At 37.7% G+C, this 27,158-nt stretch overlaps 1 protein-coding gene across 1 annotated transcript; it reads left to right on the top strand.

The window, feature by feature from the left end:
• Positions 1 to 3,167: 3,167 nt before the first annotated feature.
• On the top strand, positions 3,168 to 26,092 carry HJURP (Holliday junction recognition protein). The gene is made up of 12 exons (XM_086626866.1): positions 3,168 to 3,251; positions 4,493 to 4,559; positions 5,945 to 6,037; positions 12,386 to 12,441; positions 13,993 to 14,032; positions 17,584 to 17,645; positions 18,712 to 18,810; positions 19,538 to 19,598; positions 20,563 to 22,154; positions 22,698 to 22,761; positions 23,933 to 24,020; positions 25,966 to 26,092. Exons 1-12 carry the CDS (start codon positions 3,168 to 3,170, stop codon positions 26,090 to 26,092), a joined length of 2,433 nt encoding a protein of 810 aa, XP_086482992.1.
• Positions 26,093 to 27,158: the final 1,066 nt, after the last annotated feature.

Genomic DNA, 27,158 nt, shown 5'->3' with positions numbered 1-27,158 from the left:
TTTCTTCTTGAAATGTCTGTGTTTCTGCATCATATTAATTAACAATATTCTCTTTTGTAGCAAAAAAAAATGGCACAATGTTCACTGTCTACTTAATCATAATAAAAATATGCTAGCTGTCTTCATACCATAGGACATTTCCTTCTGACACCAATGGCAGAGCAAGAGCAAAAACCTAAGAGCAAAGCCTCAGAAGTCTGTCTGCATACGGTCTGATGGACCAGAACATTTTCATCTCTCCACTGGTACTGTTCAAGACACGTGCTTCCTCATGACACATAGTACAATTAGACCTCTACAACCCAGCCACCTCCACTCAAATGAGGACTGCAAACCACTTCTCCTAGTATTCAGCTTATTCATGACTTCATAAATAGTTTTTTCATAATAGTATCTTCATTTGAGTAGAACCTGAGATAAAGACTTTGTTATCAAGTCATCTAAAACTTGGCCTGAACATACATGGACTTACTTGTCTATTAATAAACTTCCTACTAATATTCTGACCTATCTCAATATTTGACCATTGTCCTAGTTTTAGCTGGGACAGTGTTAGCTCTTCTTTTTAACAGCTAGAAGAGCTCCGTGTTTTGGTTTTACTCAGAGGCTTGCTCTGAGAAGAATGCTGATAGCAAGTTGATGTTTGAGACTGCAAGGACTTTTCAGTGTGCCGGTGCGCAGAAACACGTCAGGATAAGGGGGGAGCATAGCTGGGACAAGGGGGACATGATTCCCCTTGTGATTTGTGGTGGAACTTAAGATTGAGGGCCAAACTGGCCAATTAGTATTCCATATCATGCAGCGTCATGCCCAGTATAAAAGTGAGGGTCAGCTGGAAAGAAGGGCTTTTGCGCTTTGGCTCTTTCGCCGCTTTTGCTCTTTTGCGCTTGCTGCGCTTTTGCTCTATTGTTTTTCTTTCTTTTTCTCTCTCTCCCAGTACTCCCACTCTCGGAGTACTATCTCTCTCCCTCTCTCTGCCCCTCTCTATTTCGGGGCCTCGCGTTCGTCCGGGATTGCAGCTTCGGGACAAGACGGGCTTCGCATACAAGGGGGTGGTGAGCATCTACCCTGTGTATTAAATCATCTGTATTAAATTGTTCTTATCTCAACCCACGGGTTTCCCATTTATCCTTTAATTCTCTCCCTCATTCCTGGGGGTGGGGAAGGGTGAGTGACCGGCTGTGTGTGTGTGGGGGGGGGGGGGTTCAGCCTAACCCACAACAACCATGTTGGAAATCTCACAGAATTTATTCTTCCGCTATTTAGGGGAGTAAAAGTAGTAGTATTATTCCTCTTTTACCCAAAGGAAAGACTATAGGCACTTGGTTCAAACTACTGAGTGCCCATCGATTTTATCAATTCAATCTGAGATACACAGAATCTGATTTATTCAGAGTATTTACACTTTTTAAAAAATCTTAGGAAGTTTATATAAGCTTTTATATATTCAAAGCATAGCTTTCATCAAAGTCAATAGCACGAAAAAGTGCTGAGAGCTTCCGCAAATCCACTCTCAGGTGGGCATCAAGGAAATAAAGAATACACAGTCAGGTGATCATCAGTGAGACTCTGGTTTTCAGAGGATTTGTCCTGCATTCATCCCAGTGAGAGGAGAGTGACAAACGTAGGGATGGGATCCAGTTTGTCGGCTTTGAGTTACCACACTCGTCCTTTCTCTTCCTGCTGACCAAAATCAACACCTACTCTTGCACCCAGCTTGCTCACACACATACCTGATTTAATCACTGAGCACAGGGGTTCATGCAGTGGTACAGAAAAACTGTACCTCAAAAAAAGGGTAAGGTCTTAATGCAGAACTGGTCAGCTATGGAGGCTTTAACAACCACGTAATAGTAAGAATGCTTAAAAATGGATGAAACAATGTATTTTTCTCTAGTTCTGCCATTTAAAAAATAAGATTTATTAAAACAGAACTCATAAAACAGTAAGTAGATAAATACAAATCAGCTTTAGACAAGAAGCCATTATGAAAAACACATCTATGTCTTTCTTTATGTTAGCAGAATGGCAAACATTTTTATAATGGGAGGTTCCAGGGAACTTTATAGCATTTTGTTGGGTTTTTTTAAATCTTTATTTGTAGCAAAGCAATAGTTGCTTGAAGAATATGGGAGAGGAATGAGATCGTATCAGAAATATCGGTGCTGGTGGGCACGTTAACAATTTCGGAGGTACCAGGTCCAGCCCCCTCCTCAGTGGCCACAGGCCAGCAACCCTACAGGACCAGCTGGAAAATGACTGGAAGGGGCATGACTTTGGCGGCCATTTAGCATCAAACTCTCCAGTCCTTCCTGCTCGGACGGCTTCTGCTGCCTCCGGCAGGAAGGTTATGTTCTGTATAGCTTTGCCTAGCGTCCCCCGGCCTGCACCGCTCCCCGGCGGGGAACGGCAGGGCCTGCAGCCCCAAGGAGCTCGCGTCTATTTCACACGAAGTGGCTCATATTATTTTTTAAATTTTGGCTTTTTGCCGACGCCAGGGCAGCACCCTGCGGGACAAGCAGAGCGTCGCCGGGCCCTTCGCAGCGGCTACCCGCGGGGCCCCCGGGCCGCCGCGTTCAATTCAGCAGCCTGACAACACAGTGCCCGACCCGACGGAGGGCACACCCGGAGAAGCGCAGCCGCCGCCCGAAGGCAGGACGCGGCTCCCGGCCGCAGCCGGCGAGCGAGCGGGCGGGCGGAACCGGCGGGTGAGAAGCAGCACCACGCCCGCTGCCGCCACCGGAACGCGCAAGCACATAGGTCGGCGGGCGACTCCGGTAGCTGGCCAGCAGCCAATGGGAGCTCACAGTGGGCCACTGTTGCTAGGTAGAACAGAGACTTTGCACCGCCTTCAACCCCCGACCAGCAGCGAGCCCCGTAGCCAATGGGAGGACTTTGAGGCGGGTTGACTGTGAGAAGGGGGTGGGCGCTCGGCAGCGCCAGCAGCCAGTCAGAATGAGAAAGCGTCAGCGCTGCACACTCGAACGGGCTGCGGCACCCGAACTGACGTGAGCAAGACCCAATCAGAGGTGGGAAGCGGGGCGGGCGGTGGGCGGGGTGGCGCGCAGTTTGAATTGGCGTGGGGCGGAGTGGAAGCGTTGGGCGGTGGTCGGGGCCGCGGTGCGTGCGGGGCTGCCGGCGCTGCGGAGGAGAGCGGCCCTCGCGTCATGGACCGGGACCTGGACCTGGACGAGAGGCTGCGGCAGAGCAACGCCCGCTTCGTGGCCTCCATCAACAGTATCTTGGAGCGGGTGAGCCCTCGCGCGCCGTCCCGGCCGCTGACGGGGGCTCCCGTCCCCTTCCTGAGGCGGGCGAGGGGGCGGCGGGGAAGGTGTCACTTGCGCGGCCGCGCCCCGCGGGGTCTCCAGGCTGCCGCCGCCCTGCCTGTCTCTGGAGCGCAGCCCGCTTACGGTTCCTCGCCGAAATGGCGTGTGGCGTGGCTCGGCCGGGCCCGGCCGCCCTGGCGCGGCCCTCCGACCCCCTCTGGCAGGCTGCCGGGCAGCGCGGCCCGCTGCCCGCCTCGCTTCAGGCTGTGGCAGGGCTGCCTGCTCGCCTCCTGCCTCCTGACCACCTCTAGGTCCGGGTGTGCCAGTTCCGGCAGGTTCGATGTTCTTTCTGTGCGCTTATTTGCGGTAACCGGCGCTGAACTCTCTTGGCCGATTAATTACCGGAGGTGTCACGAACTCCCGTTTTTCCTGGCTGCCGAAAGCAGCTGTCAGCCAGGGCCTCGCGCAGCTTTGCAGTTTGTGCTGAGCCACGCACTCCTGTGGCTTGGCCTGAGTGAGCTAGTAAAGAACTCGCTCCTCGAATGCGCCCATAAAACTTAAATCTGGGATGGCCAGTATTAAGTAAGTGGCTTTAAGTCTGAGTTGTCTTTATAGTGCCCTTAACCCAAATTGGCTACTGTTAGATGAGGTATTTTCAATGAAACCACAGGAAGACGTGGGAGACTGCCTCCACGACCCATTCTTACTTTAGAGCTGTTTCGTGTTAAAGATATGAGAACTGTACAACTCTGGCCAGATATGCATGTATTTATTCAGAGATGTCAGCTTTACTGTTCAGAGAAATGTTTTGTGCTAATGTCCAGGTAACATCTGGTTCTGGAACGTTTTTCTCATCTAGCATTAGATCGGATATTTTTATATGTGATCAGCTGTAGATGTATACTAAGTGGCTGCTTCCAATTACTACAGAGGACATTCAGAAGAAACTGTAATAGAGGAGCTTAACTACTTTTGCAAACTCTCTGAAGCTCCGTTTTGCCAGTGACAGGCTTATGCCTTGAAATTGAACGTCGTACATACATGCTTAAAATATGTTTTCTCTAGGAATTAGTATTTCCAGATCACTGACTTCAGCAAATAAAACAATATACTGATAATTTCACGTTTTGGTCAAAACAAAATTGCATAAAAACAATACTTAAAATACATTTTAAAAACACTGTTTTAATCATTTATTCTAATATTGAATAATCCTTTTTATTTAGTATAATCACCCTTTTGAAGATGATTTAGTTATTTCCATGGAAACTCTCACATATGATACACCCGAAGGTAAGAACTTCTTAAAGCTTCAATATTTACGTGCTGTATATTTAGACTTACAGAAGCATGCAATTGTTGGCAGTTATATACCATTTAATTCTATGATTCTGATTGCAACAGATATTTAATTTTGTCCACTTAGGTTTGTCAATTTGCGTGTAAACTTTGATATACACGTATAATATCTGGAGAGTTTATTTACATGCACCGTTTTAGTCCGTTGCATGCTTTATTTTAGACAACAGAAAAGAGTTAATAGCAAAGTTCAGGATAACAATGGTTAATATTTGGATGTCTTGTAAGAGGAAGAATCAAAATGGAGAAGACTGAGGGGAAACAGAGGAACGGAGGTACGAGCAGGAAGCTGATACGCACGAATGGATTGTGTAGTTTCATCTCCGCTTAGTATTTTGAAGGCTACTCTGATAAATTTCTGTTGTGTAGGATGTCAGGGTGGACTGGGTAGGTTGTCTGTTTAGCTCTTCATTGAACGTTCATGCAGTTAGCGTAAATCCGTACCACATTATGCCATGTCATGTTTGTCCAGTGTTTCGCTGTAACTGTTGATCCATTATAGAGTTGGTAATGCTTATGGAGAGCTTATTGTGAAAAAATAAAACTATTGTTCTAAAAAACATTGCTCAGGGTTCTAGTGGGACTTGTGGTTTATTCTCTTGGAGACTTTACTGGGAAATGAAAGGTCCTGCCAGTTTTTATCATCACTGAAGTGAGGATTATGATACATAAATGGCCGTTATCAGTTCTCATAAAGAAGAACGTGGCATACACATGAAGTACTCCCACAGTGTCAAGCCCAGTGTAATGGTTGCACCAAATATGATTTACTTTTTAAAGGCTTTCACTGTCCATCAAGAGAGGAAGAGGTAGGAAACAGGCATACAGCACTGTAATACAGTCTTGGATTTGTAAAGGCTTCGTTATGCTTTTTGTTTAGTAACCTCTATTCAGTATGGAATTAATATGGGTCTCAATCCATATTAAAAGCCTTAATCATGGCTTGAAGTAACCTCAGATACCATGTAGTCTCCATACATTAAATAAAATTTAAAAAATAAAATAATTTGCTTATTTCCCTCTCTGTGTGGCATCTGGGGCTGTAATGCTCTTTGGATTTTAGCTTAGTGTTGCTAGACTCAGTATGTGATACTCTTTTTTTGACTGACTTCTCAGTTAACTTGAAATTATAATATTCTCTGGGTTTGTTTTCCTGTAAGTTTTTGTTTCAGCAATTTTATTGGAGACTGTTCGTATTTGATAATGTTTTGTTACTCTTTAATATGTTCTTTGCAGATGTATGTTTGTTAGAATGATTCTTGGTGTAGATAGTGTTATAAAAAAGCTGTATTTATATTGATATCTCTTTTTATTTCTAGGACCAAAACAATGGGCGGAAGTGTCAACGAAGAAGCTTAAAAAATGGAAGAAGGAAGTACTTAAGGTATCTAGTAATATGGTCCTACTATGCAGTCAAAATGTAGCAATATTTCTTTTTTTAAAAAAATATGTCATATAAAGGAACACATTCTAATCTTGCTATGCCATATAATATTTACAAGAGAGACTAAAAATGAAGTCAGCATCTGCTTTAAAATAGTGGTTTAGGATAGATCGGTTAAGACTCTCAGATAAGATAGACTAAACTAATTGACCATTTACCAGTCATTAGTACCACTGGTAAACCTGGAAAAATGTATTTTTTTGAAAAATGCTGTCTGATGGGCATATGTACTTTTAGGTCTCATCAGAATATTGCCATTGAAGTTAACATGCATTGAATCAATTCATCTTGGTTCAAGTAACCAGTTTTAATTTCTGAAAGTCTTACTGGTTTAACCTTTAGATTTTTTTTTCTATAAAATAATGCTAGAGTAATTAAAGTATCTTTGGAATCATAGAATGGTTAGGGTTGGAAGGGACCTCAAAGATCATCCAGTTCCAACCCCCCTGCCATGGGCAGGGAAATCCTCCACTACACCAGGTTGCCCAAAGCCTCATCCAACCTGACCTTGAACACTTCCAGGGATGGGGCATCCACAACTTCTCTAGGCAACCTGTTCCAGTACCTCACCACCCTCAATGTAAAGAATTTCTTTCTTATATCTAACCTAAATCTGCCCTCTTTCAGTTTAAATCCATTGCCCCTTGTCCTATCACTACACGCCCTTGTCAAAAGTCCCTCTCCAGCTTTCCTGTAGGCCCCCTTTAGGTACTGGAAAGCTGCTATAAGATCACCCCGGAGCCTTCTCTTCTCCAGGCTGAACAGCCCCAACTCTCTCAGCCTGTCTTCATAGCAGAGGTGCTCCAGCCCTTGGATCATCTTTGTGGCCCTCCTCTGGACTCGCTCCAGTAGTTCCATGTCCTTCTTGTGTTGGGGACTCCAGAGCTGAACACAGTATTCCAGGTGAGGTCTCACGAGAGCTGAGTAGAGGGGCAGAATCACTTCCCTCGACCTGCTGGCCACGCTCCTTTTGATACGGCCCAGGATACGGTTGACTTTCTGGGCTGCCAGCGCACATTGCCGGCTCATGTTGAGCTTCTCATCCACCAGTCTCACACTCAGTGTCTTTGTCAGGCTAAAGCCGTTACTCTTGTGGGCATATGATCTATATTTTTTTATTTTGATTATATATATTAAACAAGCAGTTGCTTCTTTTTCTATTTCCTGAACTGGAACAGTGAATTTCATCAAAATCTCAGTGTTTCTCATGTAACTGTCAAAAGTCACCTTCCTGATACATTCCTAATACCTGTCTAAAAAGCTAAGTTGTGTAGTGTGCTTGGTAGTTAACACAGAAGCTGTTCTGAACCTCATAGAGTGAGAGGATGAGGAGTGAGATGCAGTCTTGGGGAACAAGAGTGGATTTAATGGAGGCAGAAAAGGGACTATATTTCCCTTTCCTTTTCCACTCCTGGTAATACCTGGTGCATCATCTACTAAGCATCGCTGCACAACTTTAGACTAAATCTGTTGAGGACTGTAAGAGGAATTCTCTGTCAGCCTCAGATGTGGGCCAAGTTAGCTACAGCTTGAGTTCTTGTAGTGATTTTAACAGCAACAGTATGGCAAGAAGTGAATGATCGGGTAAGTTTTACCATGTATTTGTGGCTTTCCTGGTCAGGCGATGGGAAACCTGAAGAAAGCTGAATGATTATTTAGGAAATGCCTAGTTGTGAGATATACCAAAGTAAATAAAAGCATCAGTTCAAATAACTTAGAATAACAATTCTAAGATTTTTCTGACGTGGTTTTTTTTTTCCTATTTCTAATTGCAGCGTAATAGAAGAAGTCAATCGAAAGCAGGTAAAGTGTCTGAAAAAAGAAGTGTTATAAATTATCTTATCCAAAGAGTCTTGACTTAATAGAAGACATCCGGGTTTTATGCCAAACTCTGTAGGATACTCAGTGGTTTTGTGGGGGGAACCACCCAAAAAACTGCAATACTTAGGTTCATAAGGATTCCGAAGTGTAGCTTAAAATGTTTAAAATGGGTAAATACATTATAATTGATGTTACTATCATTGCAAGTTGATTAAAATAATCTCCCCTTATCAATTAAACAGACAGCTTTTTTGTTATTTTTGTTGGGTTTTTTTCAGATGTTCACTGAACATAAAAAAATTCCAACCCTGACTTATGTGGGTGTACAAATGGAGAAATCTGGAAGTTGCTAGCTTTTTGAAAATAACTAGATAAGTAGGCGTATTAAAAAATGTGTGTTAAAAGAATCTCATGAAGACGTGATGAACTATCAAAAATTTATCAAAATATTCTGTATACTGAATGGATCAGGCTGCCTGCAGGAAAAAGTAGTGTACAGTTGTTTCATTAGAGATCAAGTATCATGATGGAAGTCAAATCAAGACTGAACATTGAAGTGTAATTGTGATACTAGTTTGAGAAAATCTTCAGATGTCGTACATCTCCCTTTGTTCTGAAAAGGAACCAGATGTTCCAATAAAATACATGTTCTTACTAGCATAAATGATGGGGGGAAATCATGCTGTGTAGTACAGCAAAGGTATGTTGGGCTTTATTTCCTTAAGATTTTGAGGTAGCTTTTTTGGCGTTGCTTGTTTTACGCCATTAATCTGAGAAACTTTTATGCTGAATATCTGAGGACGAAACACAATCTAGTGTATCTCTCTTTACAATACTACCAAAAAATTTGGCCATACGGAGTTCAGGTATAGACTTTTAATCAACCTATGAAATTAAAATGTTGCACTGGGAAATAAGAGTCTGAGAAAAAAAGATTCAGATGGTCCAGACCTTTGCCTCTAAGTTTTAGAAAATGTATACTGATGGGTCTAAATAGTACAAAAAATGACTGGTTACAATCTGCCTTAAAACTCAGAAAGAGCATCTAGGAGTTACTTTTTTTTAAAGATACAATATTTGAAGTCTTTTAGAAGTAATTTTTTGTTAATCTTTGCGTTTTGACCTAAGGTCTGACTTCCTTAGAAGTTCTTATTGAAGGAATTTACTTGGAGTTTCTTTAATGCTGCAAAGGCTTGATCTAATTAATTTTATATTTAGTGTACTGCATTATAGATAAGGTAGAAAAGCAGGAAAGTTGATAGATGACATATTTTTTCCAACTTTTAATACAACTTGAGTAATGTCTTTAGTATTTAGTTATGTTTTAAGTTATCCTAGAGAGTAAATATTTAACTAAACTTTGAAGGTGAGAGAATAGGACTAGTGTTAACAGTTTTTATTATAAGGAAAAAGCCACTTTTACAGAATTGTATTTATATATGCTATAAAAGATGCGATCTCGTGGATTTTGTTCAATTTAAGCAAATCATATCTTGCACTGACTTTTTTTATTTGAAACACAGAAGTACATGGAGTAAGCGTTTCAACTGGTTGGTTGTAGTTGGTATCTCCCTTTTTTTAAAAAAAAACCCAAAAACCTACCCACCCCACCACCAACTGAAAAACACCCAAAAAGCCCCGACTCAACAACAAAACCAAAAAGCTTCCTCAGGCTATGGATTATTAAAGCTAACATCCAATGAATTTTCCTATTCTTGTTCTATACTCTTTGGAAGACCTGATACGTGTTTTCAATTAGGATACATAAAGCTCTGTGCTATTAAGTGCGAACATCTGAAGTATCTTTATAAGAGCCAAATACTTATATTCCAAGGGAAGGGGTTAATTAATAACTTGTGTTGTTTTTTCCAACTTGCAATTCTGATTTTTTTCTAGAATCCATTTTTACTATTTGGGTAGAATATCCAGTATCCCTATGAAGTTTTACTGCATAAAATGACAATCCTTTGAATGTTTTGTGTTGGGTTTTTTTTTGTTGGATTTTGTTTTTTTTCTAATATATGGCAGTTCTCAGCATGGGAGGACCAAGTATGTTAAATTTCAGTCTCCCAGAGGAGCAATATTTCTGTCATATATTAGCCCCTGAAAGTTCTTTCTTTCCTTGAGAATTTTTTTTGAAACAAAACATCCTCTGTGGTGTTTCATAGATCTTGCTCAGTAAGGGATTTCAGTGGGACATTACTGCATTATTCTGATTTACTGTGTTCCCAATCCAGAAATGTTTGGAAAATTCTAAAAAAAATGCCTTGTTAATGTATTTGAAAGGAAGCATTGCTGAAGTTTTTTGCAAAATAGTGAACATAAATTTCCTGAGAAGGTTACAAGCTGAAGCCTTCTAGTTATATAATACGCTTCATTAACTTTCTATGAGAGTGGTTTTATAACCTGGTTTCCTACTGACTGGGAAACCGTGCTTAGAATTGTTATCAATGGTCTGTGCCCAAACTGAATGGAAGCATGAGGGATTTTTTCCGGGACTTGTCCTGCGCAAATTGCTAGTTTATACTTTCATTGAGTAAATAGTAAAAGAGACGATGCCCTTAATTGACTTGCAGATGGTCCCAAGGAGGGATGGCCACTGTGAAAGGTGGTCTGACAAACTGGGGCTAAAACTTAAACTTCGTGTAATGTCATGCAGAGAAGTTCCAAGTAAAAGCTTTACGTAGGAAAAATCAATTGCAGGAAGAGACAATATTACTGTTGTGAAAACAGCCCACGCTGTGCCAGAAGATACACATAGGTGCCTCGTACGTAAAGCACACAGAGCAGGTTTTCTGCACTGTTCAACAGTGATAAAACTTGTGGTGGAGTACTTTGTTTTGTATTTGATAGTAGTTTGACTAGCTGGAGTGAGTCAGAAAAAGAAAAAAGAATTGCAAAAGCCACTGGTGATAGGACTTGGATGGAGCGAGGGGGAAATATCAGCAAAAGAGAGCCTCTAGGTTAAATATTAGAAAAGCTTTCCAAAGGTAGACATAGGGAAGTCCTGAAATACGTTTTTTAGAGATTATGGAGTTGCTCTTAAGAATCAGTTAGACTTTTCCTAGAGGCAAGTTAGGTGTAGTTGTTCCTGCTTTAAAATAGAAAAAGGAATAGATGAGCTATCTAGGTTCCTTTCCATATGCTTTAAACCTTTTGAAAACTGGAAATCTTTAGATGTATGCTTGGCACTATTAAATAATATGAAGTGTTTATAGGAGTAAATAATACGTTTGTGCCTAAGTTAGGTATGAGAGAAGTTTTCTCACCACTTTCCAAAAAAAAAAAAGTAAATTGCTTGTGATATTTGACATCAGTTTATCTGGAATCAGAAATGCAGAAAAAAGCAAGGACAACAAATTCTGCAATAAGCAAACTTGTTTAATGACTGTCTTGAGTAGGCTAAAATCCCTGCTAAAGCACATGTAGTATTTTTATTAAAGTCTGTCACATGTATCCAATCCTGAGAAGTCCCACTACAGCTTTAGTAGCAACAGAGTCATATGTTTGGAGATACAGATCTTTTTCAGGAAAGATTAAATTTCTGTAATTTATGCAGTAGTAACAATAGATTTAAGCAATAATTTTTACACATCATAATCATATGCACTGAATACAGACTTGAGAGGTTGTAGCTTGTTACAGATACCTTTTTTAATCTGACAAGGCAATGATTAGAACTGTAACTTTTTTCAGCGATATCAAAACAGTGTTCGGTCTGAGTAATTTTAATAGCAGCAGTATCTGGTTTAGAGGCTAGTTGTGAAATAAGCTCATGTGGAAGTCACATTTATTTGAAGATAGCTACTTCTCTGTGTGTCTAATATGTTTTGGGTTTTATTTAAATCTGTTTGAGCTGCGAGAGCTAACAAAGTATAGATTGAAATGTAAAAAGGGGAGAACTGCTAAACTAGACAGCTCTTGTACTCTTTATATTTCTTCTGCTTCTTATGAAATAAATGGGGGTAAAAAAAAACCCACAAATTTTATGGGAAGACAGGCGTAGCAGTTTTGGAAGACCTCTTGCCAAAAATCATTAAAAAGATCCAATAGACGTTTGGAGCTCTACCCTCAGGCTTCAGGAGTAGGTAGTCTTTTTTTTTTTTAATTATTCTTTTCAACATATGCAAAGAAAACTGCACAACATGTTTGCAGTTGTCTTCCTTTTCTATAAGTGGTACCACCTGATAAAGGGTCAAACTTCATGTTCTGTGGTGCTTTCTGGGTTAAGAAGCAAACATGTAATATGGTAGATGCATATCTCTGGTCAGAATTAGCCTGCCATATTTGACTAGAATGTTTTTCTCTTGTTTGTGTACTCTTTGTTTGAGTCCTATCCATGTTCTCCATTTGTTAAATGTTTGTGTTAAGTATTTTTCAAAGTAAGAAAGAGTATATACAAATGAAGAATTTATGGGTTTTCAGGTATAACATTGATCTGTGACATACCAAATTGAAACAGAAATGTCTTTTTTTTCCTCCCATGCATGATAAGATGTGTCAAAGCAACAGACCAGTGATTATGAAGAAGAACATTCAACAATACATCAGGTATGGGCACCGCATTGCATGTACTTTTATAAAGCCTCTTTGAGAAAACCTATTTATGTAATCAAAAGCTAAGAAATGACTGATGAGCAAGTAGTCCTGTACCAGAGCTGTAACATTAGATTTTAAAGACCTATTAATTGCTGAATCGAATCATTTTATTCTCCTTAAATAAGTACTTCTGAAAAATTGAGAGCTTAAAATGTTTTGCTGCAGTTCTTACCTTAAGTGTGAAGAACTGCAATGAATCTTATTAAACAATTGCTTTATATTTCCCCTCATGTAGTTCCCCACATGTAGTTGCATTATTTTAGGAAAGATACGTGTTTACTTACCAGGTACCTGTTTGTGTAAAATTAAAATTTTCATGTTCTGGATAATGTTGATCATCTAGTAGAATTCCTGTGACTGTTTCTTCCCCGATAAGTTCTGTGCTTTTGAGATGGTGACGAATTCAAGTTCTGGACTTCTATATGTGGTCCTTTAATACATTTTGTGATGGTGGATTCATGCATTTTTCCTTTTTTTTTTTTTTAATTCTTACTACGTATGCTCTTAATTTTATATAATTACATATCTTCCCTCCTATTGTGATATTTGGGGTATCAAATAACAGCCATGATATCAGCCATGGATTTCAGCTGAGTTCTACTCTTCTTTTAAGTTTATTTAAAGGCAGATAGAGCAGTTGAAAAATAGTTTTAAACCATCAAGTGTCTTTTTTGTTAGACAACATGGGTGTCTAACTTTTTAAATTACTATTTGTAAAATCTGTGGTTGTTCAGAATAACTTCTTTTGACTCCTTGTCTTAAGGAGAAAATGTTCAGCGTTTGAAGAGTGATATGGGCCATCTCACTGGTCACTCCTACTAATTATTTGTTCTACACAGATGGTAGTTAGGATTGTCTCAATTTATTGGTGTCATTTCAACCCACAATACACTAATTTTGTGGTTGAACTGGTCAGAATAGATTTAGACTTTTTTAAAAGAAATTCTGAAGAATGTGATGTCAGATGTAGATTTTAAACATCTAGAAAAGGCTCCTTATCCATATAAATGAGCTTTTAATGCAACTATCAAGACTACAAAAGAGAGCAGAAAAACTATTTGAAATATTATATATAGGCTGTTTGAAGTAAGCAATTAAGAATTGTTTAAAGTGGGCAGTTAAACAAAAGTTTCCCTGTACATTAGAACACAGAGAAAATCCCCAATACATACTGATAAAGATTTGGTGATGAGAATTCATCTGTTAACTTTTTTTTGCTCTTGTTATATAATAGCTTCTCCTTGCATTTGTTCAAATATAGAAGGGCTGGGAAGAAAATAGTTTTCCCCGTTGAGTAATCTGATGTGAATCAAATTTGTGTACTGAATTGTTAATAAAGATGGTGTCATTTGGAAGTAGTTTGTGGAATACAACTGGATTTGTTTCACCACCACTCCTCTCCCCCAGAAACAGTTAAGCAAGTCTTGAGAGCAGAAAATTCTACAGACTAGTTAATATAGCTTATGCTACCAGGTCCTAAAATTCCTTTCTTGTGCTTTTAAGGAATCTCCTGAGAACTCTGCTGTGAATGCGTCTGACATAGGTGGGTTTTTCAATTTACTTTTTGCTACCTTTTTTTTTAACTTTTTGAAGAAGATAGCAAACAACTGTTTCATAATTTTCTAATCGTATAAAATTATTTTTACTATGTGTTCTGTACCCTTTCAGAAAGTAAACAATAGGAATAACAGGAGTCTGAGTTACTGGTAGTACTTATGAAATCAGTATCCTTATTCCTCTTTAAAATCTCGGTCCTGAATCCCTGACATTGGGAAGTCAATGTATGTCAATATGTTCAGTTGCCTTTTCTTCATAAAGAAAGGAACAGTGAAATCAAAACTTTGGCGTAAGTGGCAATAGAAGTTGTACTAATTAGAACATATACATTAAATTCTAGTGGTCTGGTAAACATGGATATTGCATTCAGAAGCAACATTATGTCTTCAGTAGTGTTTGTAACAGTTTCAGCATCAGTCTTGTGGCCTGTCTAAAGAGTTTGGGATGATTTTGACCTTGTATTCCCAAATAATTGTTTGATTTTATTAATTAGTGGTAACAATCTTTGAATTTTTGAAAATACAGAGGTTTTGAAATACTTAAAACTTGTATTGCTCAAGATCTTTTGATGCTTGTGCATATAAAAACTTACTATTTTGCATAAGTTAAACTGTGGCTGGGTGGTAACCAGCATTTAATGATTAAAAGAGCAGTTGCAGCAAAATCTAGTTAGCTATTGTTTAAATACTCCGGTATCAATTAGGTACTTCATATGCATAACTCTCCAAGGCAGATGATTACCTCTCTGTTGAGGGAGAACAGGAAACAGCAGTTTGAAGTTTGTCCTCCTGTCATTTGAGAGGATAATTTCAAATATCTATTTGAATGATCAAATCATTTCTGCTAATTTAGAAAATGTGACTTTGTTTATTCTCAACTTGCGCAAGGAAATACAGGAAACGAATTTTGGAGGCATCCGTAGCTTAGCTTCTGCAGGTGTCCTTTGCCTTTTGCATTTACGAGATAAATGAGTGATGCAGTTCAGACTCTGGTATCTTCGTAGCAGTGTACAATAATACAACTATCCACTCCTTCTCCTTCTCTTGTGAACGTTCTAGGAAGTGGCTGTAGAGGATTTATAGCAGCCTTGGTGAGTCCCAGCTATCCCCAAATACAGTAGGACCTAGAAATTAGCTTCTTAGAGATGTGGGGTTGGATTCCTCACATAAAAATGGAATTCACCTAGGTGTTTTGGTTTGGGGAGTGTTTTTTAAATATACGAAAGATTAGCAATAGGGCACGCTAACTGTTAAGAAAAAAATGTATCTTTAGCTGCTTTAGCTAAAACTTCAGTTTTGACAGTTTTTTCCCACCTTCAGTATTCATACAGAATGCTTCACACTTCTCAGTGAAGGCAGTGTTTCTTCCAGGTATTATACAGTATTTTTGTTTCAAAAGAATGCAAAGCCTGTCAACAGCAGGTACAAATAAAGTAAAACAGTTCTCACCTGTAACTGCAAGTATTGGTCTGCCCTTAATAGGGAAAATTATTAGGGCTACCTTCTTCACGTTTAGAGGAAGTAGCACAGCAAAGTGTAGTGATATCTGAATAATTTCTTACCATCTATTAGAATAGTATCACAGAAAAATGAATTTATTTGGAGAGAAAGGGGAAAGTTCAATCTGAATTGTACATTTATCTAAGTGTATTTAAGTTTAGATCACATCAAAGTCAAAACTTAAAATTTACGGTAACTCCCTTATTTAAAAGATCAACATGTTAGTAAGATACGGTTTTTAGGTAATGGTAGTGTATTGAGTGCATCTCCAGTGAAATAACTTCCTGTATTATAGGTCAAATTTTCAGAGAGAAAGGTAGGAGTTTTCATTTTTCCTCTCTTCTGTACTTGAGGAACAAAGGTGTTCCTGAATTTCCCTTTTGGCCCTTAAAAACACATGAAGGTTCTCTGAAGAAGATGCTTCACTTTTTTTCCATTCTGTGCTGTGCCATTGTCCTCTGCTAGTAATTAGTGCACCAGTGATATGGAGTATGATTGACAATACATTGAAGACACACTAAAATTACCCTTTTTGTGAGGTTTCACACCTAGAAGAGTATTCAACTTGTATACAGATCAAATCATTCTATGATGCAAGCTATTTTCTAGTAATTTGTAATTGGTGCGATGGAGTCAACTGTTCTGGACACTGGAGTTGTTACCTTTATCTCAAGAATCTCCCATTTTTGTAGTAGTCTAGTCATCTCAGTCACCATTTAGGGGGAGTGGTCTGCCAATTTGTGCCCAGTTTTACTGCAGGAAGAAGACTGTATGGCAGAAAGAGAATATCAGGTGTTACAACAGAAACCGAAGGCTGAAACTTTTCCAGATTAAAACATTAATGTTCTTACTGTTTCCTCCACTTTTGATGCTTAGTAACTGATTTCCTGTGGATAAAGTGACCACAACTTTGTCTTCCATTAGTCAGGTGGGAAGAAACTTTGATAATCTGACAGGTATGGGTTTGAGTTCTGAGAAAATAGTTCTACTGGGGTCAGGTGGACTGTCAAAACCAACTTTGATTGCTCAACCTTTTCACTGGAAGATGCAAAACTGTGTTGTTTCCCACAACGATAGTGTTTCTTTCATATGTATCTTTAGCCTAGCTCTACAGCAGCAGCTGTCCACAGAGCTTTAGGTGATGATCGCACCAACAGGGAACAAAAAAGGAAGAGGGGATTAGCTGGAAAATATTTTCATTCTAGTTTTAGTAATTTAAGAATACGATGAAAAGGCAGTGATGTGCTAGGTATCATAACCAAGATTTTGTTTTCACTCATTATTTTCCTTTTCAGGGTTATTCTCCTCTACTCTTTCCCTCCCTGCAGTGAATGTGATCATGGGACAAACACATAACACCCAGGGAAATTCAGAAATCAGGGCTTACAACGCAGTCGCAATGTTTTATGATCATGAATGACTGAGGCTCTAGCTAATGATGAGTTGGAAAGTCTGGCTACATCTAGCAAAAAAAAAAAACCAATAATGTTTTGTTGTGTTTCATTCACAAAAATATCCATAGAATACTTATAATTGAGTTGGAAGATTTGGACTTGCTTTTTAATATTCTCAAGTCTGTCTGATTTCTCGCCTTGACGGTTCTAAGGCAGTCTTGTCAATAAGAAACCAAAAAAAGGAAGCATGGTAGAAGGTCCTTGCTGTCTTTGTTGGAATATTTAGGAACATAGTGGGGAAATAAGCAGGAACAATACATTAATGAGTAGTGAATCTTGCAGAGCAGTGCTTTGAAAATATTTTATTCTCTGAAATAATTAGCATAAATCCTGAAGAACTGGTTACAAACAAGTTATCTTCACTCTTCTTTGTTCCCCTCAACTAATTTATGAACCTATAAACCATATTTTTCAATTGGACTTGAAATGGAAATGTAATACAGATAAAAAGTTTTAGTGTAGAAAACTGTTTGCTAAAATGAAACCAGTTTAGTCAAAAAGTTATAGGGTGTGTGTTTAAAAATGCTTCCATTTTGGTTTTGAGTTCAACTAGATTTTATTTAGTATTTATCTTCAAATTGTAGATGAAGAAAATGATGCCGATGTAGTTTCAGTAAGAAGAAAATTTGAAGACATTCACTTCCAGGTAAAAACTTCTGGTGCCTAACGTGATTAAACGCTTTTGTGTTCAACAGAAATGATTGAACTGTTTGAATAGCTTACACGTGCCTGATGAGTTGATGCCCTGTCAGCAGAAGACTCAATGTAGTCTGCATCTTAGTGCGTGTTTTTAGTAAGTGTAGAGAAAGAGAGGTTCAATAAATGATGGCATGAAGTCCAATATGAAGTAATGCTATCTCTTGGTATTATTAGTATACCAGGAAAAGCCAGACAACCTTGAGAAAGGCTATTGTAATATGAAAAAGAATGACCAGATGAATCACAAAGTGAAAACACTTATAAAAAAATGGTTGTTCACCTGATAGTCTAACATAAACAGGTAACATGACTTAAAAAAAAAAAAGTAAACCTGAAATAATGGCTACCATAACAAATGCAATCTGGAATCTTCTGCTGTTGTTTCCCAGACTAAACTATGTGTATTGGGACTACCCAGAGTTAGGTACATTGACAAAGAAAAGTATAACACACACTTTGTGTGTGCGCAGCCATTCCAGTGCTGCGTTCTGCTTGCTCAAATACAATTACTAAAAATGTAATTTTCCTTCCTCACTAGGCATTGTCATGTCCCCAACAATAGCTAATACAAACTGCTTCAGAAAGTGAGAGCTTCACTAGTGAAAAACATTTGCCTTTCATCACCAAATGCTTTTGCATTGTACCTAGAGGGGTGCTACAGAGCAGACCTCAATTTGTATGTGAATTCATGGGATGTTAATAATACATGTGAAGATTTGCAGCCATAATTACCAGCGTTTTTATCAGTGGGTCTTCTGAGGCGGTGCGTGCTTTTCCCTGCATCAATTAACTATCTAATTATATCTTTTTGTATGTCTTCACATACAATTCCTTCTCGTGATTTTTTTTTTTTGCACATAAAATGTGTGTACATTAAAAATAAGTTTCTGCTGCTTGGATATCCTCATCTGAATAACACTAGTTTGAAACAAATTTAAGTAATAAGTTTGAGTTTGTCCGTGTCAATAACTACTGTGTGTTTTAATGAATTCTTTTCTTTTTTCTCCTCTAAGAATTCGTATGTAGATGATGGGAAAATTCAAGAGAAAGGAAAAGTTCAAGTGGATGTGATAGTACAAGATTATGCTAGAAAAATTCCCAAGTGGATTACGGTAACGTATTTCTCCTGTTGTTCAGAAGTTATTAGCTAATTAGAATAAAATAAGAACTCTGTAACTGTGCAGTACGATGAATTCTAATACAACTTCTCTGCTGTTCCATCGTTGTTCCTCTCCTGCTTGCTGTCTACATACATATCGCGGTATCTCAGGTCTGACAGCAATGATTTGTAAGAAATGGAGCAGATGCTATCCAAATTTTTTTTTTTCTTTTATACTTTGTTCATTGAACCCTGATGTGCAAGTTGATCCTCACTTCAGTAGTTTTCTTAAAAGCCTAAATTTGAGATTTGTAGAGAAAGAATGAATTTTGGCTTTATTTTGGTTTTAGGGATGAGGCGAATTGAGGGCAAAGTGTTATGTTACATGGTACGACTTCTGTTTCCTACTGGAGTTGCAGAAGATTAATAGATTTTCCAGGTGTATATATATTCATGTACAAATTCTCATATTTGGGAAAGGGATTAAAATATGATACATAATGTAGATGTTGCAAGATTAAACTGATAAATCTTAAAAAATTATTACTGAAGTCTTAGACTAGAATTTTTCTTCCTTGTCTGAAATTTACTAAGCCCCTTAGGACTATAACTCTGTACAGGACCTAGTATAGTAAGGAGAGAGTAGGAAGAGTCACAAATAATGTTTTGATGTTACTTTTAACATGCAAAAATTTCACGACATTAGATTGTATGTCTTTTTTTCTTTGTTTGTTTTTCAGTTAGCACCTCAAAATTCATCGGAAGGTCTTCATTTGGCTTCGCCGGTGCAAGAACTGATTGGTACAACTAAATCTTTTGAGTGTTGGTCAAATATGTTAGTTACAAAATGTGTTGTTATTAAAATTTATTAGATATAAATACATAATTTATTGAAAACACAGACAGTATTTATGCAACAGAAAAGTTCAGCAAACTGGATTCTTGAAGACGTTAGGGTTTTGCTTATGGCAAAATATGTTTGAGAAATAGAAAATAAATAACTTGTATACATAAAAACCCCTTTTCTTACATAGCCCCAGGGGAAAAAAATGCATGGTTACAAAATTCAGCAGTATTAAGCTCAATTAAATGAAAGCATAATTTTTTGGTTCTGCTTATTTTAAATTCAAGAAATGTAAAGAATGGCTTTGGGTCTGCTGGTGACTGGTACTCAAAGTGGTACTTCACTAGTAAACTCTCTTTCTTCAGAAGCACTCCAGGCTTAATGCAAACCTAAGATAGAATTTTGGTGTAAATATTTCAAGCCTAGCAACTACAAAAATCATTATCTTCATCGTGCTTTGTGACAAGCAAAGCTGCACTGGTACTAGGCCAAGTACAAAGCTTTCGAATAATATGGAAATAAACTAAAAAACCTGTAGGATAAGGCTGTTCCTCCTGGTCAGAAACCACAAAGAGCACAGCAGTCTGCCTCTACAATGAAAATAAATTTATATCTATATTTTAAGCTATTTTAAAATCCTTTTTTTTCCAACATGTTTTATTTTTGTCTTCTATAGTCTGTTAATTCATTATAGTTGGGAAAAAACATATTCCTAATTCCAAAATTCCTAATGGATTGTATGTTAATCATCCATTTAGCCTGGAAAAAAAGCTTAATGAAGGTATGCTATTACAGTAAGACATCTGTACCACGTGCAACTGTTTCTAAATCATGTCATACCTTACTAGAAGTGTCCTAATAGGTTTGGGTTTTTTTCTTCTGGTTTTGTTCTGTGATTTTTTTTTTAAATTTTTTTTATAGGCAACCAAGCAGCTGTTTGCAGGAAGAGAGCTGAGTTGTCAAGTGAGTGTTCTTCATCCAGACCTCTGCAGTTACAATTTTTTGGTGTTCCCATTTCACCAACTGCAATGACCATACCCAGACATCGACCTTCTGCAGAACTGAATAAAACTTTCTATGATAGTATGTTGGAAGAATACCAATCTGCAGATGAGGAATGCTCCTGGAGCAGTGTAACTCTTGCAGACTTGTATCCAGCGATGGTAGAGATACTTACAAGACTCATGACAAAGCAATCTAGGAGAAACGAATTAAAATACATGTTTGGACACTTAAGGCACAAAAGATGGCGTTCTAGAAGACTGAAGCTCAATGTCACCATAGACAAAATAAGAGGGTTCAGACCTCTTAAACTGAAGCAAGCACTACTCAGCGTACGCAGGAGAAGTGAAGACATCCAGAATCAAACTTTTGGAAATGAGAACAGAGAACTTTGTGATGACGAGTGTTCCATTAATAATTCATCTGGTCTAGTACCTTATTCTCACATCAATACAAGTGAAATCAAAATGGACTACTCTGACTCAAGCTTAGAACATCATTTGGTATCTGGAAAAGGCCAGAAAGTCTCCAAACAGACTGTTTTTCCTGATGTTATAACTAGAATGGGAGAGACATTTCTGCTTGAAGATGAGTTACAGACAACTGTTTCACTGAAGAATTTAAAATGCAGAGAAAGTGAAAAATTACCTTACAATTGTCCCTTGGAATACCATTTTATAACATCTACTACCAGTTCAGGGTCAGCAGCGCTTAATCTGGTAAAGGAGAGTAAAACTCAAAAACTTAACTTTCGTTGTGGTGATACCTCAGAGTTGTGTTCAGCTACTTGCAGTTCCTATGGCAATAGTAACACTTTTACACCTGTCACAAACTGTTCAATTGCAAGAGCATCAAATACTTTGCTTATAAATCCTGAAAAAATGATTTCTGAAAGACAAATTTCTTTACAGCGCAAACACTCATTTTCTTCATTGTCTATGAAGCAGAGTTCTTCACAGATGCCCCAGAAATGCGAAGATGCATTTGAAAAACTCTACCACAAATTGTGTTCCAAAGAAATCCAAAGGCCTTTGACATTGACAAGGCCTCTTTCGAATTCACAGAACCTTGAAGAGAAAGGAATATTAGTGAAGAGAAATTTAAGTGATTCTGTGAGGTCTCAAACACAGTACGATAGAGAATTTGACAGGATCTACGAGCAATTGTGTAGTGAGACTGTTCCACAACTTCCTGGGTTTCAGAGAGCTTTGAATTTAAGGAAATACGAAGAAATACAGATGTCTGAAACTGTAAATGCTCTTGTTAACTCACCTGTTAGAACTTCATCTGCAATTCACAGAGTTAAAAGACTAGGAAATTCTCACAATGATCATCTTTGTTCACCAGTAAAGCGACTGAAAAACATACCAGAACGTTATTTTTCTTCAACAAACCATCAACCGATTTCTCATAGAAAAAATGTTAATCTTCAGCCAGTTGGCATGGATTTTTTGAGCAGACACAATGACAGTAACCCCAGCTTTTTTGACCGTCACAACAGTCAGAATCAGGTACTTAAGGATCTTGTGAAAAAAAAAAAAAAATGATTGTACACTCTTTGCTAGTGTTTGGAGAAGGGCTTAAAAATGGATTAGAGCTGGAAGCTGTTTAACCTATTGACGGCATACTTCTGGTGCTGTTTGGTCGATTTACAGATTTAGGGTTTGGGAGATTTTTATTTGCCAAAATCTAAGTTTTATCAGATCTCCTGGATCATGTGAGGAAGCTCACTATATTTAATAACCTTGAAAATTGTTATAAAAAGTTCAGTTAAAAAGTTTGTTACATTTTAATAGACTGTGTCACTAGTGAAAATCTCAAACAGTGACTCTGTTAATTAAAGGGTTGTCCTTCTAAAATGATTCATTTTATAGATGGACCAGTTGAGGCAAACAAATTAAACTTTACTAGGTTCCATCGGAATCATTAGACTTGTTAATTTAAATATTAAATCAGGCCTTTATTTCCAGGTTCCCAGTCATTTCTTCTGAGGAAAGCTGTGAAATAGTATGTGAGTTTTCCATTGGTGTAATCTGTTGATGCTTTATTTTCAGCACTTTGACTTTCGTGCTTCTTCAGATAAACCTTTTCTTGGTATTCCTGGTACTTCCCTGCAAGGTTAGTTTCAGAGACTTCATGAATTACTACTTTAGCAATCACAAGCACTTCTTCAAATGGTAAATCTACAAATCTCAATAGACCACTGTCAAGGTGACAGCTCTTCTTCCTCAGTATTAATGGGGTATGTTTAAGTACTCCTTTAAGAAATCTGTACAGAAAAGCGTTTCCTGAATTGCATGTTAACAGCTATTTAAGAAGCTTTTCATACTATAGCATTGCTTACTATCCACTAGTTTTCTCTCTTCCTTATTTTATTTTGTTTGCTATTGCTTTTACCTTCTGATCTAAGTGTTCAGCTGAAGATCTATAATTTGTTAATCCTACACTTGAAGAATCCAAACAAAAGCATTTGGTTATTCAGCTTTACAAAAACTTGCAGTTGAGTTGTTGCATGGCTGCTGTCACTTGCTTAGGTGAATTACATTAATAATCTGGATCAAAAAACTTTTGCCAATTCAGGACAGTAGAATTTTATTATTTTAAAAAAAAAAAGTTTAAGATTTTAGATGCTAATCTTAGTTTCCTCTGATTTTGGTTAAAGCATGTTTATAACATAACCTGAACTTTTTTACTGCTAAGTAAAATCACCAATGTTTATTTTCCATATTTTATTTTTATGAACCTTGTCATCAAGATAACTAACATGTAAAGGAAAATACTGAAGAAAGTTGTCTGAAATATTGTCAACTGGTATGCAAGAAGAAAATGGCAGAAGAAATCACAGAATGACAGAAAAGCACTTTCTGCATGGTTCTTGCCTTGTTGCATTTTCATTACTGATTAATTGTAAAGAATTTGATTATTCAAGGTGGACTTATCCCATCTGTCTTATTTTACCTTCCTCAAATTTCAATTAATACTTTGTATTACGTTTTTCTTGGTATCAACAGTTTCTTCTACGTTTTTCTAATGGTGATAAATTATGAGTGTTTTGGAAAAAAAAAAAAAGCTTATACTTAAATAAATTCAGCGTATAAAACATACTCGAAATGAAGATTTGCCGTAACCTTTTACATTAGAATATTTTCATAAGGAAATTTTCTCATTGAAGTATGCCAGTAAAGTATTACCAATGTCTTACTAGGCTAGTACTTTAACAGTATACTATAGTGTCCATGCTACTCAGCATCGTTCTTACCCTTTTCATACTACTTTTTTTCATCACCAGAATCTGGGATTGCAAATGCCCACTATGGTTGGCCTAGGGCATTGAAGAATTACAGCTGTCCTGGAAATGAACAGAAGCATCACCAAAGGTAAATGCTTTTTGAGAAAGGAAATTTCAAAAGAAATTCTTGCTATAATCTATATTAAAGATTATTAATCTATATTAAAGGTTCGTTGGTTGCTTATATGGATACTTCTAGAATGAAAATCAGCATGGATGGTTGGGAGAGCCCAAGCTAATCAAATCTGCAGACTTGAACACTGGGAGGCAAGCGCCTGTGGACAAAACTGGCCAGACTCTGGCATGAATGGCCAGTGAACACAAGTTTAAGTAATAAGTCTTCTCAGATCCTTAGGCTGTGGAGAGTACAGTGTATTGCCATTTAAAAGGACTTTGAAAAGTTAGCTTCTGTGCAGTTGGACGTAGTTACCTCATTTTGACTCAGTGTAAACAAGCAGTGGCTCTGTCTGGGAGATATCCGAGATCCTTTCCTCCTGCTGTTGTCACCATTGGCAGTGTATTTACATCTCTGGAACAAAAATGCTCTTTCTGTCTCCCTGGATACTGGCCTACTACATCTGCTATTCTTAGAAAATATGTGACTTTTAAAGGATTCTCAAGTTTCAGATCTCTTGGATTTTTAATTGCAAACTAATTTGATAGGCAGCAGGATTAAAAAGTTCTCTAAACAGTTTCTCATTTTATTTTCCAAAAAGTTTTTTACATACTTTTTTACCAAAAAGTCTAATTTGGCACCAAGAGATAAACTGCCTTCCTAAACCCAGTAAAGAAATATTTTCACTATGCTTGAGATGATCATACAACTGATACAGAAATTCTCTGACAATTTTCAAATTAAAATGTCAAAGGAAGCCTGAATGCGTTTTTACACTACTTGTATGGAGAACTTAACTGGAAAAAAGTTTCAGTTTAAGCAAAGATGGAATTAAAACTTAGAGGCTTGTATTGGAAATATGTAACAATATTGATAAAGAAGGTATTCGTATTATTTTTGATATAATGGAAGATTGGATGAGTATACAAGGATGTTTCTGTGATGTTGAGTATGTCTGCTTAGCTGAGTATATTTTTTGCTCAATTCTTGGATTCCCTGTTTTTTCTCACTTTTTTCCTGACTCCATCCAAAATAGTCCTCCCTATGGGATTAGAAATTGTTCTAAAGGAAAAGATTTTCCTTTACTTAATGTTTGTAAGTAGAAAAGTTTGAGAAAGAGTAGGAAATCAGGATTTCACGGAGTGCTTTCTTGCCAAGCCATCTGGAATAAAATCTATTTCTTTGTTCCGTGATTACACTAATACATGTTTGCTGATTTGTAGCCAAAACGGACCGTCAGCTGGCAAGTCCTTAGGCCTGTGGTGTGATATTCTCTTAGCCTTCTATGGTTCTCCTAGGACTGAAGCTGCTCTTCTCTAACGGCTTCAGAGCCCTCAGAAGTTTTATGCTGAAGCCGTGTAGCACAATGCTGTATGTTGCAATGAATAGTTGTGGAAAGCAAAGGAATATTGTCTTCCTGTCTGGAACTTGATAGCCTTTATCTAGAAGATGATTATGAAAGAGAGATTTCAGAAAAAGAAATGCTCATAACTGTTAAACTTTTCTTCAGTTCTGTGTGAATGCTGTCCTGCAGCTATACTTGTCAGATGTAAACCAAAATAGTTTAAAATAGATGTTAAAAAAATTATGCCATATCTTAAGTAATATGCAAGGAAATAATTGTATTCTGACTTGTATCTTTCTTTTTTAGCCGTCTGTGAATACATTTAAAGACTACATCTCGAAGTTTAATAAGTATTTATACAATTTAAGTTAATGTAGTAGTATTACTGAGACATTAAAATGACATAGGATGAGAAGTTTCCTCTCCAGCTGAAAGCACGCAGGACTGCAGACAAGTAGTCCTGCTGCTGTTCACAGTCAAGATGTTCAGATGTCTTGCTTTGGCAATTTGTTTTCATTTCATTCTGTTTGTCAGAGTTTCAGCAAGCATAGTAATTTTGTGTCATTTCTATAGGACATCCAGAAAACTAAGCTATACTGATGGGAAAGACCAAAATCCTAGCAATGCCTTGGACGACTTCCCGGTCAAAACTTGCCAAGGAGTGCTCATGGACTGCTACAGAGAAAACATTGTTTTATAAAATTTGGTTTGGTTTTGTTTTTCTTTCTTCTTCCAAGAATCAGAGATATGTATAATATATGACTAATCCTGATTTGTACTTCCCTGTAATATAAATCTTCAGCAACTGGCTTATCCCTTCTGATGAGGAGTTTCTTACTCCTTTGGCTTCATCAGGTATTGCTGGGAATCTGGATTCCTTTTTGTGGCTAAGTTTAAATTATGTATTTAGCAGTGTTTGTAATAACAGAACGTGATCTATATTATCTATCTACCGATAAGCTTTGTTTCTTAACATATAAGTAATAAGTAACAGGCTCTTTTTGCTAAATTCCTGCCTATTCATGCTTTATAGGTGTATCAGTACTAAATGAATGAAAAAATCTCAACTGGATGATCCAAATGCAGTATTACATGATGTGACTAGTAATATGCCTGTTATGTGAATTTAATATTAAATTTTCTAAGTAGCTCACCTGTTCAATAAAATTTTATCATTTTTAGTGGATTTGATAGTTATATTCTGTGTTCTGACAAAATTCTACCTGACACAATATATATTCTAAATAAAAACATATTCTGAACAAATACCTGCTTGCAACATTTTATTTCAGGTGTGTAAATTCTCAGGAGGAGTTTGTCTACCTACAGCAAATACGTGAGAATGATATGGCAAGGTCCCACAGGTTTTCATTGCTGTGTTCGGTCTTGGCAAGGAGGTGGTTTTAGTAGTGTCAGGTCAAGCACAGTCTGTTTTATTGGCATTGCCCCTTGTCAGCTTTCTGAGCTCCAGAAAAGGAAAAAAATAATTTTCCTTTGGCTTTTCTTCATTTCTGGATGCACAAGAGGTTTTTATGTTATTTTAGATCTTAAAACCAAGATCTTGTTTTCTTAAGTGTTGTTCTTGAATGAAACAAGTGAGGTTTCAGTGAGGTTTACTCTGCGATGGGACAGGAACTTCTACAATATACACACATACGTTCTATCCTTCACCATTTGTCTATTATGCTTCTTTCAACAACAGCAACAAAAGGTTGTCTTCTAGAAGTGCTTTTGTGGCTCATTTGTCTTCCTGTTCCAGACATGGA

This window comes from Tauraco erythrolophus, chromosome 1, assembly GCF_009769465.1.
Source record: "Tauraco erythrolophus isolate bTauEry1 chromosome 1, bTauEry1.pri, whole genome shotgun sequence".
Taxonomy (NCBI): Eukaryota; Metazoa; Chordata; class Aves; order Musophagiformes; family Musophagidae; genus Tauraco; species Tauraco erythrolophus.
This window is presented reverse-complemented; position numbering and strand designations above follow the sequence as displayed.

What these genes read in the sequence shown, in the direction of transcription:
- HJURP (XM_086626866.1), top strand. Translation starts at nt 3,168, where the DNA reads ATGGACCGGGACCTGGACCTGGACGAGAGGCTGCGGCAGAGCAACGCC. An exon ending in AAATTCCCAAGTGGATTACG is followed by an intron (nt 18,811 to 19,537) that starts GTAACGTATTTC and finishes TTTGTTTTTCAG; the next exon opens with TTAGCACCTCAAAATTCATC. An exon ending in TCCTGGTACTTCCCTGCAAG is followed by an intron (nt 22,762 to 23,932) that starts GTTAGTTTCAGA and finishes TTTCATCACCAG; the next exon opens with AATCTGGGATTGCAAATGCC.